Source organism: Mchenga conophoros, linkage group LG4 (genome assembly GCF_057382185.1).
Source record: "Mchenga conophoros isolate Kocher_MC1m ecotype Shallow Benthic linkage group LG4, M_conophoros_male_GT1.1, whole genome shotgun sequence".
Taxonomy (NCBI): domain Eukaryota; kingdom Metazoa; phylum Chordata; class Actinopteri; order Cichliformes; family Cichlidae; genus Mchenga; species Mchenga conophoros.
The window spans coordinates 32,711,641-32,725,326 of NC_140529.1; the positions used below are offsets into that span (position 1 = coordinate 32,711,641).

At 42.8% G+C, this 13,686-nt stretch overlaps 1 protein-coding gene across 13 annotated transcripts in view; it reads left to right on the plus strand.

Moving 5' to 3' along the window:
• arhgap23a (Rho GTPase activating protein 23a) overlaps positions 1-13,686 on the plus strand; it is a 68,649-nt gene that overhangs the window by 35,190 nt on the left and 19,773 nt on the right. For 10 of the 13 annotated variants that reach the window (XM_085271905.1, XM_085271902.1, XM_085271893.1 and 7 more), the window contains exons 2-6: positions 6,218-6,421; positions 9,518-9,542; positions 10,739-10,831; positions 11,621-11,699; positions 12,435-12,495. In XM_085271905.1, the coding sequence (XP_085128031.1) occupies positions 6,218-6,421; positions 9,518-9,542; positions 10,739-10,831; positions 11,621-11,699; positions 12,435-12,495 (462 nt within the window). Of the gene's footprint in view, positions 1-6,217; positions 6,422-9,517; positions 9,543-10,738; positions 10,832-11,620; positions 11,700-12,434; positions 12,496-13,182; positions 13,444-13,686 lie in introns of those variants that run through there. The other 3 variants (XM_085271895.1, XM_085271897.1, XM_085271906.1) reach the window with 2 other exon arrangements.

Here is a 13,686-nt window from a genome sequence, read left to right on the forward strand (position 1 = left end):
CAGTTTAAGGTGGCTTCTAAGTACCACTTTGATCGAGGTGTCATGCAGTTGTACAGCTGTGCATCCCCACCCCCAAGTCCCAAATGCCCTCAGAATTCAGGCCATTACTTCCTCATTTAACCGTGATCATTTATGTGGAATATCACATCTTTTTTCACTGCTTTTTTTTTTTTTTTTAATGGTTCTCATCATCCGCTTCCCCCAGACTCATTGACACAGTTTAAAAAATGCCATAATGAGGAATGGAAGTGTGGGGGGAGGAAAAGGAGAGGCTGTACGGACACAGCTGGGACAAACAGACACTGTACACTGTTTACATTTTAGGAGAGGGGGAGGAAGAGCAGTTGCACCTAGCTGTCTCTATCTGTTACTTTAAGTTGAAATATGCACTTCTATTATCTCTCTGGCACATCATATGTCTGGTATCTTGTTCTGCTTTATTATCGTTGAGATTTATTGCGTTTGAGGGATCACAGGATTGGCGCATTCAATTCTTTTTGCATTTTTTTTCTTTACGTTCAGCTGCCGGCACGACCGCAACACCCTCACGAATTGTAAAGGTGAAAATCTGTCATGTAAAAGTGTGATAAAGTGCAGTGTTTTGTTGCACTTTCACCTCTTTGCTAAAGCAAAAAGTCGAGGCAGCGAGGATAAAAAGTCCCTGGTCAGATTTAAACCCACGTCACAGACTAACTGCCATGTGCTGCTGCCCACTCAGCTATCAAGTCATGCTGTAAAAGTTATTCTAAAACCGCTCCTCCTGGAAATGATTCTAGGCCTTGGATTGAATTAAAATAGCTTAAATGAACTTCACTGCTACCAGTGATGCAGGTTTCACTTGGACAAATAGGCATGTTTTGCTATTCAACAGAAAAAAACCCTGTTTAACAGACATTGCATCATCACCTGTTGGCCTGGTTGAACTGGACTGGACTGTGGGGCTGGACTGGTTTTTCAGCAAACATTCTGCATTCACACACGTTTGCAAGTATGGCCCCTTAAACATATTGTTATATAAATTACAGAATCCGCCGGCTTCCTTAAGAGAGTAAAGGTGGATATTCACGTGCACGTCACACATTTGTGAGACATAGGATGCTCGTGGAGGTGCAGAGGTGGGGGAGCGCTCTCTGTGTGTGGCCGGTGAGTCCAGGAATTATCAGGATGAGATGGTTTGGCTTTTTTTCGCGCCGTCCCCTCTCCTGTTCCCTCTTGGCAGCTCGGCTCCGGGCTGCGGACGCAGACAGCTATGACCATCGGGATTAAAGGCTCGTCAGCATTTGTAACAGCCGCAAAGCTCCACTTTTCAAACAGGTTGCAGCTCTCAGCTGTTTAAAAGAGCATTATTGTTCTGTCCTGCTGGGGTTTTAGCAGGAGCCGGGCTCCCTGACAGTCACTGCATTCCTCTGAACTGCTTTACCTCTGGATGGAGCGAGGACAAGAGTGTGTGTCTGTGTGGACGTGTGCTACCCTACACGTACGCTGTTCCCGACGATTATGCCGTCAGCTTTACAATATTGTCATGTCCTAGAAAAGCCTCTTAAGACTCAAAAATCCTTTATTACGGGATTTCAGGGGAGATTACCACCCCCGCTGTTTATTTATAGCGTTTTTATTCTCTAATAAAGCTGATGGGGCTCTAAAATTTTGGCGCCGCAATTTAAACATCAAACATTTCCTCTGGATTTTATAGATGCAGCATGCTATGTTGTCTTTGAGCGGCTCCTTTCTTGTCTTATCAGTCCTTCATCTTAATTATATGGTTCTTAATTGAAATCAGGAGGAAAATGTCCTCGGGGAAGAGCCGGCTGCTGCTGCTGTGTGTTGGCAAAGCACACCACTTTACCCACTAAACATTCACTCAAAGGAGGAAGCTGTGGTGTGACATTACAAGCTTTTCTGCATATTCAGTTGTTTCCAATGAAGCATTTTTTTTACTCTTTTTTTAATGACATCATCTACAGGTGATAACAGGATTCTTCAGTTCTCTGTACTCGCTGAAGTTTATTTGCTAATCAGCCTCAGCAGGTAATACTTCTTTTGGCGAAAACAATGTGAAACAGTTTAAGTTCCCACTTGCAGGGCAGGAAATACCAAATGTCTTCTTTTCTCAGCAAAACAGGAGCGAGGTTTCCCTCGTCTGTGCTTCCAGCCTGCGTAGGAAGTCAAGATTAGACTGCAAAACCGCAGATACAATTTTCCAAGTTCCTTGTTGGTTAAACCGAATGTCCTGTCCCGGAGAGGCCTGTCAGCAAGCTTAAACTGTTTTTTAATTTTATTTTGGTAGCGGTGGCAGAGGAAACTGGTCGAATCATGCTCAGAGGGCATGAGAGGGGGTTCGTCTTGTTTTAGGGGGAAAAGGTTGAGTCTAGATTCGGCAGAATGGCCGAGCAGAAACACAGCCCACACAGTCCAGAGCTGCAGAGTGGGAAACTGTCCTCCTGGCTCAGAGACCCAGGCAGACCCTGTGTGTTTTGGGTAATCACAGGGTTCAGTATTCTCAGCGCCGGGAGGGGCCATGTGGTCGAAACCGGCGTGCTGGAGCCTGTCCCTCGCTGGGGCCCGATACTCCTCCTCCTTCTGCGTCTCCTTCTCTCCTCATCCTTCTCGTCTCATTCACTCTATCTGTGCTCCCGCCCCTCCTGTGCCAGTTGCTGGTGTGTGTTTCAACTTGTCCAAAATCAACCCGCGCCCTCCAAGGAATTCACTCTGTCTCTTCCTCCTTTCACCCCGTTGCTCTTTCATTTCCTCTTTTTTTTCTTTCCTGGCCTTTTCTTTTTCTTTATCATTTTAATTTGACACTCCAAGCACTCCCCTGCCTTCCTCACGCACCTCTTTATGCGGCTCACATAATAGGCCTCGCTGCATGCCTCTCTAAGAAAATAGAAGGGTTATTTTACATTGTTTAGACTGCCAGACTAAAGATCCAGCTTTGAGAATCTATGGATATCACAGTCTGTGAAACGTGCACATCATATCTTCCAAAATAATCTTTTGTGATCGTTTGGAAAATAGCCAAGATTAATCAAAATTATATTCGTACTTTTAAGTTTAAGCGTTTTAACCAGCAAACATCTTGATGTTTCTGAAAGTAGCCTATAAGTGCAAACTTATTTTTTGGTTTCTTTTTTTTCCCTCGATGGAATGTGAAATTAGAGGAAAAGAACATGTGCGGTAAATGTCGGCAGAGCCAGGTTTCCATTGCAAGAATAGAAGTGGAGAGAGAGGAAGAAGAGGTGGAAGGGAGGAGAGGTTGGAAGGAAGGAGAAAGAGGGGTGAAGAATGGAAGTGCCTCCATAACTCTCCGTGGTTATATTTGTAGGGTTATCCCGCCCCACAGTGCTGCCCCACTTCCTGCCTCAAGCCTGCCACTTCCTGTTGTTCTGTGGCCATGCGGAGATTTGCCAGGACAGGCCTGTGCGCGTTATTGTGCTTGTGTGTAAGCATGTTTATCGGGAGGACAGGAAGCGGAATGTGGGGTGTGCATCTAGATGATGTGGTCTAGAAATACTAACCCACTGACACGAAAACATGTATGCAACATACACAATCACAGAATCTGAAGACGCGCAAAACAGTTTAGGATTTCGACTTTTAAGGGCACACTGACTCATATCTCAGTGTGGTTTGAGTAATCTGAATCTCAGAGCATTCACTCATTTTTCATATCAAGTGACATGCACATCAAATCACACCTAAAATGACATCTGTGGCCTCTGTTGATTCATGGCTTGTACACTCATAAAATAAGTCCCTTTATTAGGGCTGTGCGATATGACCAAAATATGACCAAAACTCTATCGTCCCGATAACGATATAAATCACAAAAATGTAACATTTTCTGTAAATTCTGTGAATCTCGGGCAGCTCGACTTGCGGGGAGTGTTTCCAGCTGCGCGGCATGTAGCTGGAGTGTTTTAACCGATGCATGAAACGATACATTTTTAGACATAAGTTGTAACGGCCGCCGTTTTCTTTGTGAGTATTTATTACACGGCGTGCTGCGGGGAAAAGCCTGTTCTAACGTTTGAGTCTAAGGTTTATTTTTTAGTACCTGGCGGCTCTTTTTTTACTTCTCATCCGTAAATAATCTGCTCTTTCACGTGATTCAGTTTATTTTGAAAAGTCTCAACAGGATCTTGAGCTTTATTGTGAAAGGTTTATGTGGAACATAAACAAGCGGACACGTGATGGTTTTACCTTCGTTGTTGCTAATGACAAAACAGGTGCTTGTCCGTCAGTAGTGTGGTTATATTAAATATAAGAGAAAGAGAGAACTTTAAGAAATTAATATAGCCACTATCGTGACCATCAAAACGATGAAAAAATATTGCCGTAAACAGTTTATTTTGCGACACCACGAAACAAAAGATAGCGTAAAATGAAACGATAGATCGTCATCCGATATATATCGTTATATCGAACAGCCCTACCCTTTATTGTATCTTTGGGGCTGTAATGGCATGTCACAAAGTGACCTTTGACAGGGGTGTTCATCCCATATTAAATCAATAAAACCTGTGGAAAAAACATCATAAGATAAGTAAAACATCCAGTATACAGATGTTTTTGTTAGTCATTAAATTAGTTCAAATGTGCTGAAGATTCTGTGTGGGGAGTAAAAATTCTGTTGTTGCAGGGTTTTAAAGGCTTATAGCACAAATTAAAAATGTATATTCTATTCAGTTTCATTTATATTGTGCCAAATCACAGCAGCAGTTGCCGCATGCCTTAGTAAATGTGCAAAATCCAGGTGAATGTGATGGCGGTCAAGCAGGTGGTACTTGTTTGTATCCGTTGACAGTTTTGTGCATTAATGTAACAGTTAGTAGGTGAGAGGTGGATCACATTTACTTTTAATAGACTCCTGTAGCCTTTCTCAGAGTGTATGACGTTAGCATTTAACCAGTGTACGAACTTATTTGGGCAACCTTTACCTCTGTCATCATTTACTTCGTCTAATCTAATCTAATCTTCAAGTAGGATTAGATAAAATGTCATCATTTAATATGGTGTCCTCCTGAGCTCATCGTTGATTTAACCAAAACAGTGCGTAGGCGTAAAAATGTGCGCAATGTGATTTAAGATCCCCGTGCAGCTCCTGGTTTGCTCGTATCAGTGTCAGCCCTCATCTTTAGTTAATGAAAAACAAATCAATGTCTTTTTTTTGTCTAAATGATCATTTACTAAGAAGAAAAATGATCCGACTGTTTATAATCTGTCTTTCTGAAACTGTTAAAAATGTTATTTTTGTCTGCAGTGCATTGCATTTTTATGCTGTAGCATCCATCAGTAAGATGCTAAGAAGTTATTTTTACCATCAGTATGCAGAAGATTGCAGCTTTAAACAAAATAAAGCACGGCACGGTGACTGAAAGACCGGGCTGACTTGGTCGGACTAGTCATTACAGTGTTTTAATTTAAGTTTGGGAGAGTGTGAGAGTGCAGGGAGTTCAGTTTTACTAAGAAAAGTTTTGCAGTGACTTGATGTGTGCAGCAGACTTAAGCTGTGAGCTGGCACTCAGATTCCCTTCTTCCTTCTCTCCCTCGCTCCCACTCCTGCCTGTTTGGTCAGGTGATTGTGTTTGACTGACAGATGTGGGTCGATGGGGCAGCAGGCGGGTGATAGTTCTCACGTGTGTCTGTCAGCTGAGCTTGCCGGACTTATTTACTCGGCAGCAGGAATGAGAAATTTAGAGAGCTGTGCTGAAAATCTGCCTTTATTCTCCACGCTCAGAGTCCCTGGATCTTCTCTCCCTATAATAAGACCAAGGTCACTGTAGTCTGAACTGGGTGATGCCCGCATTTCCCGCTTGGCCCCGTCTAGATATGGCCTCTTCCTGATAGTCCCCCCTGCCCTCCCCCAGGTGTGTTTATTGACTATTGTTCTGAGGCTGGGTGGCATGCAGAGGCTAGCAGACAGGACTTCACAAGGAAGCTGCTAATGAGCGGTCCGGCAGCGGCGGAGTTAATGTCACTGAGTACAGAGGCACCTTGTGCTTCTCCAGTGAGCCATAAATCTGGACAACTGCAGGTTTTTCTGGAGTGTTGGTACGAATAATGGGAAAGAACTGATATTGCTGACATTTCTGATGCCCGTAAATCTTATTAGAAGCAAATATTCCAGCTTACTAAATGACAAATTGCAGTCATTTCGTATAAAATTGCTTTTCCTGCTGGGGGTAATGTTTTTAACCAGATCTCTTTGTGTTTACAGGCTAAGGGGCGGAGGGATGGTTTCTCCTCAGCCGGTGACAACCCTCGGCCGCCCATGGCGACCCGGCCGGGAAGGGAGGGGGTCGGCATGGGCTGGAAGGGTCCCCGGACGCTGGTCCTCCATAAGAACTCCCAGGGTTTCGGTTTCACATTACGCCACTTCATCGTTTATCCTCCAGAATCCGCTTTGCACACTAACCTCAAGGTGAGAGTCACAGATGTCTGCAGGTCCCTGAAACACTAGAAAATGCCTTAAATGTTAAAGGTGTTTAAAAGTGTTGAATTATGTTATAAAAATACCAGTTGTGCTTCAGGGCTTAGTGTCACAAAGTACTTTGTGTTTGTTTTTATAGTACACATGGTCTCCATTTCATCCTAGCTGGCATTTAAAGGGGTTTCGAAGGCCTTAGCTTTAACTCGCTGAACTCAGGAGAGAGCCAATTTGAGCTCAGAGATAAAGCCAATCATACTGTGGCTGCGGGTCAGCGAGGTTGAGCGGAGCAAAAAATGTACACAAAGACAAAGGGAGAAAACAAGCCTGGGTGATTAGAGACAGCAGAAGACGAAGAAACCGAGCTGTTAGAGGTAGAGAGGCACAAGATCTGGAGACAGAACAAGGACCGGGGCTTAGATTTTACTACTTTGAGGAATTAAAAAAAACACCTTCATTTTACTCCTGTTTGTTTCACAGGCCTGTTTTTGTCCCTGGTGAATTCAGGCTTGTTCTGGTGTTGGGAAATGAGCCCGAGTGGTTATTTAGCTGTTTGAGGTGTGGGGGCAAACGTCTCCAGATGTGAAATTGAGGGATGTGGAGGCTGGGGTGGGGTGAGCCAGCTGAAACAAGGCCTCTATTATTTTTATACCACCCCACCATCTAGCAGCTGCTGATAGGAACACGAATTGAATGGGATCTGTTGTCTTATCCTGGTACCACTCACTGGCAGCCGGGCCGTACCATGCCAGCCCTAGACAATAGGCCCACTGCTGGCCTTTGCCTCATTTCTGCCCTTGTCTCCTCTGCCTCAGAAGGGATCACATGTTGTTTTTTGGACAATTAGACTCACAGATCTTTCTGTTCTTATCTGAAGAGGCTTCATGGAAACCTCCCAAATTAACCTCTTAGTGTCCAATTAGTACAGATTCACAGGGTCTGTGACTCATTCATGTTCTCGATTTATAGGTCCACAGGTCGTCTGGGTCGTGGTTCTAACAGGACCCTTCAGCGTCTTCACAACCTTCTCTTGACACTTCCTCTTATTAGGATGTAACTTGATTTTTATTCACTTTGGAAAAAAACAATATTTTATTTAATGTGAAATGAAGTGAACTAAAAAAAGAAGTAACTACAGTACCACAGATTTCTTTGTTACTTAATTTCTTTGCTTATTTACGCTGTGTAGTGTCAAAGTACTTGTTACTGAGTTACAGCATACAGCAGTCATGCTATTGCCATACATATAAGCTGAAATAAACAAAAGTACTCATTCAGATAGGGAGGACATACACTGGATCTATTTTTAGATGCTAGCTCCTTTTATTATTTATTATATCCTGAAGCCTGTAGTAGAAGATGTGAAAAACAGCTCTGCTTTTGTTACCTGGTCAAAATTCACTCATTCTGAGGAGACATTTGGGTGGTCTGTGGTCTTTAGCTACCAGCCTTGTGTTTCTCGGCACATTTTGCACATTGCTGTCACATTTCTTTCCTTACGAGCAATAAATTCCAAGCAATGCACATATTTGCCACCGTTGAACTGGGAACTGAGGAGACTGTTTTTGGAAGGGTTTATGTACCTGCATAACCATTTGATCAAGGAGAAGTTTCTTGGATCGAGAGGTCAAAGTTCAGTCGCTTTCCTCGGACTTCCATGACCTGGATGACTGAGAACCTCCCCAGATAACTATCCGTCCAGTAACTTTGATCTTAATACTGAATTTTGGACCAAAAGTGTGTTACATTACATTAAAGTAACAAGTTATTAGTGTGATGATACAGTGAAGAATTGCTGTTTTATTATCACTGAAAACTGGGATGTACCTTGTGAGCAACAGGATGGATACGGATGCATTTTTGTGTAGGTTTAGAGTCTTTTCAATCCAGTGCCAGACATCCGCATAAATTAAGGGATGAGTAATTTTCCAGATGTATAGAATCCCTAGCATAGACTTTTGTGTCCACCTCTTCCCATCTCCTTCCGGATGTGGTGAAATTAGGACTGGCCGGGTGGTGAGTGTCCCCAGCTATGAGTTCTATTCTGGGGTCGGCAGCTATCCTTTCTCTGCCTCTAAACCCTCCACCATTGTCTGCAGAGCCCGGAATGAGCCCACTCAGCGCAGGATAAAGCCCGGCAGCAGTCAGCCCACTGTGCCCCTGCCCACAAACTGTCCACTCAGCTTAGTGTGTGTGTGTGTGTCTGTGCGTGTGTGTGTGTGAAGGTGATCAGAGAACCTGCAGCTATCAGATCTCACCACCTCGTTTCTCACTGTCCCCGCCTTTATTTACTCGCTGTGTGTGTGATGTCATGAGCACCTGCAGATTGTCAAACCAGATAGTCAGTGTCTGTGCTGGATCTGCAACATTAAGAGCTCATGAAAACAAACAGGTCGGTGTCAGGAGGTTTGGCATAAATTGTCAGTGAAGTCACCGACACGTGAGGGAAAGCTGTAAACAGTTGATCTTATCCTTCCACATTTTGGTTTCTGTTCAGAAAAAGGTCACCTGGGGTTGAGAACTGTGGCCAAAGTTAGAAGCCGTATGCTGCTGAAGTGTCTGTGTTTAAATCAGGAGTATGAGGGCCCTGTATGAGGCCTTTCTACTACATGATGTAAACCCCGAATCATCACTTGGTAGCATTCCTGCCTGGAAAAGTAGTGATAGCTTTTGTTTTTCCCCTCAGTTTTGTCTAAAAGTTGAATGCTGAATGGGCATGAAAAAAAAAGCACTTTATTATTGGTTGCAAAATTTTCCATGTGGCACAGCCAGTTTCCGTCCTGCAAATCTTTGTATATGGTCAATTTTGTGACAGTGTCTGAAGTAGCAACTTTTCCCACATTTCCAAAAGTAAAACCTTTTTTTTTTAAAGCTCAGCGCTTGCGTTGCATCACATGTCGACCTTTCTGTGCATGTGGAAAAGTTTACCCCTCGCTATCAGATCTCTCTCATCTAGAACTTCTTAAACGCGGCCAAAGACCATCTCAGCAAATGTGTTTGTAATTACTAGGACAACAATAAATGTCTCTTACAGGAATTTTACGCTTTAAATTTGCTCTAATATGTGTAATTCTGTCTTTCTGTTTGCAGGATGAGGAGAACGGTAACGGAAAGGGTGAGCTGCCTCTATTTTTTGCCTTCTCAGTCTTTTATTAGTGCTCCAGTTAAAGCTTACTACAGGGATAGGGATAATGATGATGTAATTGAGGCAAGACCCTACTGTACTTCCCTCATGTCTCGCCTGCTCTGCAGCCTTTATGCGCCACCTACAGGACGCTATCCAGTACTACATCTAAAAATCCACCTGCAGTTAGACTTCTGGTTCTCCAGCTTTTTCTAGTTTTCTTGACTTGAGATGCTGAAAAAAGTGTGAATATTTATCAATAAATATCAATAAGAAATTTAATTTTACATAAATAAACATGCAGTAGTATAAGCAAACTCTTATTTATTTTCCCTGAAAAAAATTTACCTTACTTTTGCAACCCACAGTCTGACAACCTCTGAGTTAGATGCTCATGGACGTATTTACTCGTCTGAAAAAGTGCTACTTTCAGCTGCTACCTGGTTCACTCGGGGTTGGGACAGAAGGTAGCTCTGCATATGTGAATTGGAAGAATTCAACAGGAGATGCTCTTCCTAACACAACCCACGAGGCATTTGTGCCTTCTCCCGGGATTCACCTGACGAGGGAGTTTTCACTCGTGAGGTGAACGCGTAAACAACTACACTGTGGAGCCACGTCGCTCGTGTCAAAAACAAACCCTTAACAAATATCTGATGGGCGCTGGTAGAAAGTGTCAGCAGTAACTGTTCGTAGGTGTAGCGCAGCAGAAGGGGAACAGATTTGTTTGAGCCTGCAGCTTTACTCGGCGCTTCTGAAAGATTTGTGGGTGTAGCGCTTATCAAACAACCAGCCTGGCGTGGACTCCCAGGTGATATTCATGAAGTAATCGCAAAACAAATACATCAGAGAGTACATCTGTATATCAATGTCATGTCTGCTTAGATATGCATGTGAATTTACCCAAATGAGTTCATGCAAAAAATGTAAACTAATGGATTGTTGTACTGTGCACCTCCAATACAGAATGGCATTTTATCTATGTTATTTTACTATTATTTACTATTTGACTATTGTTTACAATATTTGGATGATTAATAATATTATATAATATTATATAATGGTAAATGTTCATGTGTAACAACGTTCATACCCACATGTGGATTTCTTTTTCTTTCCTTGTGCATTAACTGAATCTGTCTATGTCCTGATCTTTGCGCATCCCCTCTTTTCATGTTGTCATTCAGGGTTTCAGAAAGGTCAGTTGGAGCCAATGGACACTATATTTGTGAAGAACGTGAGAGAAAAGGGTCCGGCCCATCAGGCAGGCCTGTGTACAGGTAAAAGGAACACGTTGTGCAGGAGTGAGGACGCCTTGATTTGCATTGGAAATCTGTTCTGCGTGCAGGTCACGTGACGCTGCACGTGCATGCAGAGAGAAGTTGACTAACAATAAAAACAAAGGAGACGAGAGTTATTACAGAACGAGAGCTCAGTGTGTGTGAGGTTTTCCTCTTGTGTATTTCTGTGACAGCAGAGCAAACCAGTACTCGGTGTTAAAGCACCAGCTTGATTTAACGCAAACTGACGCATCCACGGAGTTGCACGCTACCTCAAACGTATGCAAACACACGCCCTGCGAGTATGTGTTTCAGCTTGCATAAAGTAACCGCAAATGCATATAAAATTTGAGCAGGTAGTTATCGGACGCCTTTCCTCAAGGCCTTGGTTCACAAAAGCTGAGCTGTTCTAAACATACCTGTTCTTTATGCTTGAAAGCTATTTTAATTTTATTGATGTACTTTTTTGCCTTTAAGACATAGAACACCACATGAAGTGAAAAAGTGTGAGATTAAGTTCAAGCTGGCTTTTGATGCCACCCAATACAGGTGATTTGCTTAATGTGGTTTTGGTTTTGCTGACTTTAGACAGCCCAGAGTCAATTATTCAAAAAGTTCACTACTTATTTTTCACTCCGGGTCATTATTATTTTGATGTCTGCCTTCAGGGAATTTACCCCTTACCCATTTTCTTTATCATTTCCTCTTGCTTTAAAGGTCAGAGTTTACTGATTCATTGTTCTCAAATGTATTAGTGATATAATATGACAATCTGTCCATGCTGTGCAGGGGATCGTCTGGTGAAAGTGAATGGAGAAAGTATTCTAGGAAAGACGTACTCACAGGTGATCGCCCTCATTCAGAACAGGTAAGAATCCCTTCCTGTGAGCCCCTTCAGAGCCTTTTAAGTGTTGATTTATTGTCCTGTGAGAGAAGTCATAGGAGAGTGACACAAAAAGTGGAGATATGTGCACTGACTCGTGTATATCTTCATGCTTGCCAGCTTACCATCTGGCTATAAGCCGAGCTAGGCAGCAACAGGAATAGCTTGTTTCACCCTGAGATATGAGAATAACCTCATGACAGATCAATGCGACGCATCCAAATCATATCTAATGGCCCAAATGTAATGTAGGAGGGAGTGCGTGACTTCACCTTTACAAATATACTTGTTTAACTGGGCCACAGGTGTTTGTTTTTTTAAATAACATAATTTCATCAGTCTAAATGCTAAAAATTCACACAAGGGCAAAAAAAACATTAACTAAAAAATCCCAACAACCAACTATTCTGATTGGCTTTCTGCCTTTCACGTAGTTTGTTAGTCTTTTGCTGCATATTATGAGTTTTAATGGAAGGTATGAAACATCAAGTGACATACCTCAGTTCAGATTACCCGATGGAACTGATTCATTATCCTCCTGCTCAAATCAGTGCATTCCTAACTGGTATTCGTTTAAGAATAGCTGGAGTTTTTTTAAGGTTTCTTTTGTATTTGATTTTATTGTATTTTTATTTTAGCTATAACAATCCACAGGTACAAATGTTGCCTCTGAAGTCTTATTCTTGCTCTTGTCTCTTTTTTGTCGCACGTGTCCTGCAGTGAGAGCGTGTTGGAGCTCTCCATTATGCCAAAGGATGAAGATGTGCTTCAGTTGGTAAGTGTGAGTATGAGATTTTTCACACATATTTTACCCCACCCCCACCCCCACCTCAAATACACACACAAAATAAACCCACACATATTACATGCATTATTTTAGGACACTGCAGAAGTCTGCAGAGATGATTCACAGCGTCACTGTTGAAGAATTTCAAGATTTTGTTAGACTGGCTGCAGAGTGACTCACAGGCTCTCCGCTCTGTGTTTAGATTACAACACATGATCATTTAAAACCACTGGTATCTGTCACTGGTAAGTTTGTGCTTGGGGAAAAAAAAACCAACCCAAAAACTCGGTTGTCGCTCACACACCCATGTTCCGTAAAACACATTTTTATCGCTCCACAGGTTGCTCTTCCACAAGATCCAACATGCATCGTTAAATGCCCCTCCCATTAACCTGGAGCAACTCGTCAACACACACAAACACCAGATGAGCTGATTTAACTGGTCTTTCTCACAGATGCAGAAACATCACCGTTCCTCCCAGAAATGCCCCAAACTGCCCTCTCCTTCCAAGCGTCCTGCCGTGTCTTAATATTATAAACCCCCTCCTCTGTTGTCTCGCTCCTCCCCTCGCTGCTACGCCTGTCTTTGCTGCATTCCTAGCATGACCTCACCAATCCCGCGCACCTCCCTCCACACTCCCACAGGGTGGAGTAAGATGAGGAGGAGGAGAGAGGGAGTTTGGAAAGATCTGAGAGAGGCAGAAACAAGTCGATAGAGCAGATAGAAAAGTCACAAATACAAAGGAAAAGAAAAGAAGTTAAAGTCTGGATGTTTTAGGACGAGGACGCGGTACAAAATGAAGAGCAGAATGTTTTAGCTGCAGAGCTGTCGCATCCGCGGTGTTAGTGAGCTCTTCTTTTTCTGCTTGTGTGGCTTCGGTCTTAACGCACAAGCTGTGGAAAGGCTCTGGATTCTGTTGGACAGCCTAAACGTTTCATTAGGTAAACCTTTAAAAGTGTCAAACTGATTTAAAATGTCTTTGTCATGCGAGTTTAAAAATAACTGGAAGTAGGTGTGTTTTTGGTTTAAATATGGCAGTGTGGCCGATTCCTGAAATGATCGGGTAATTTAAAGCTAGTTATTTACATTTGGATTCTCCTAAAGCAGCAAAGTGTGTGTGTGTTTTGTATTTGTTTAGATAACATTAGAGGATACTTTTGTATTTATAGCTAGCTGCAGTGCGG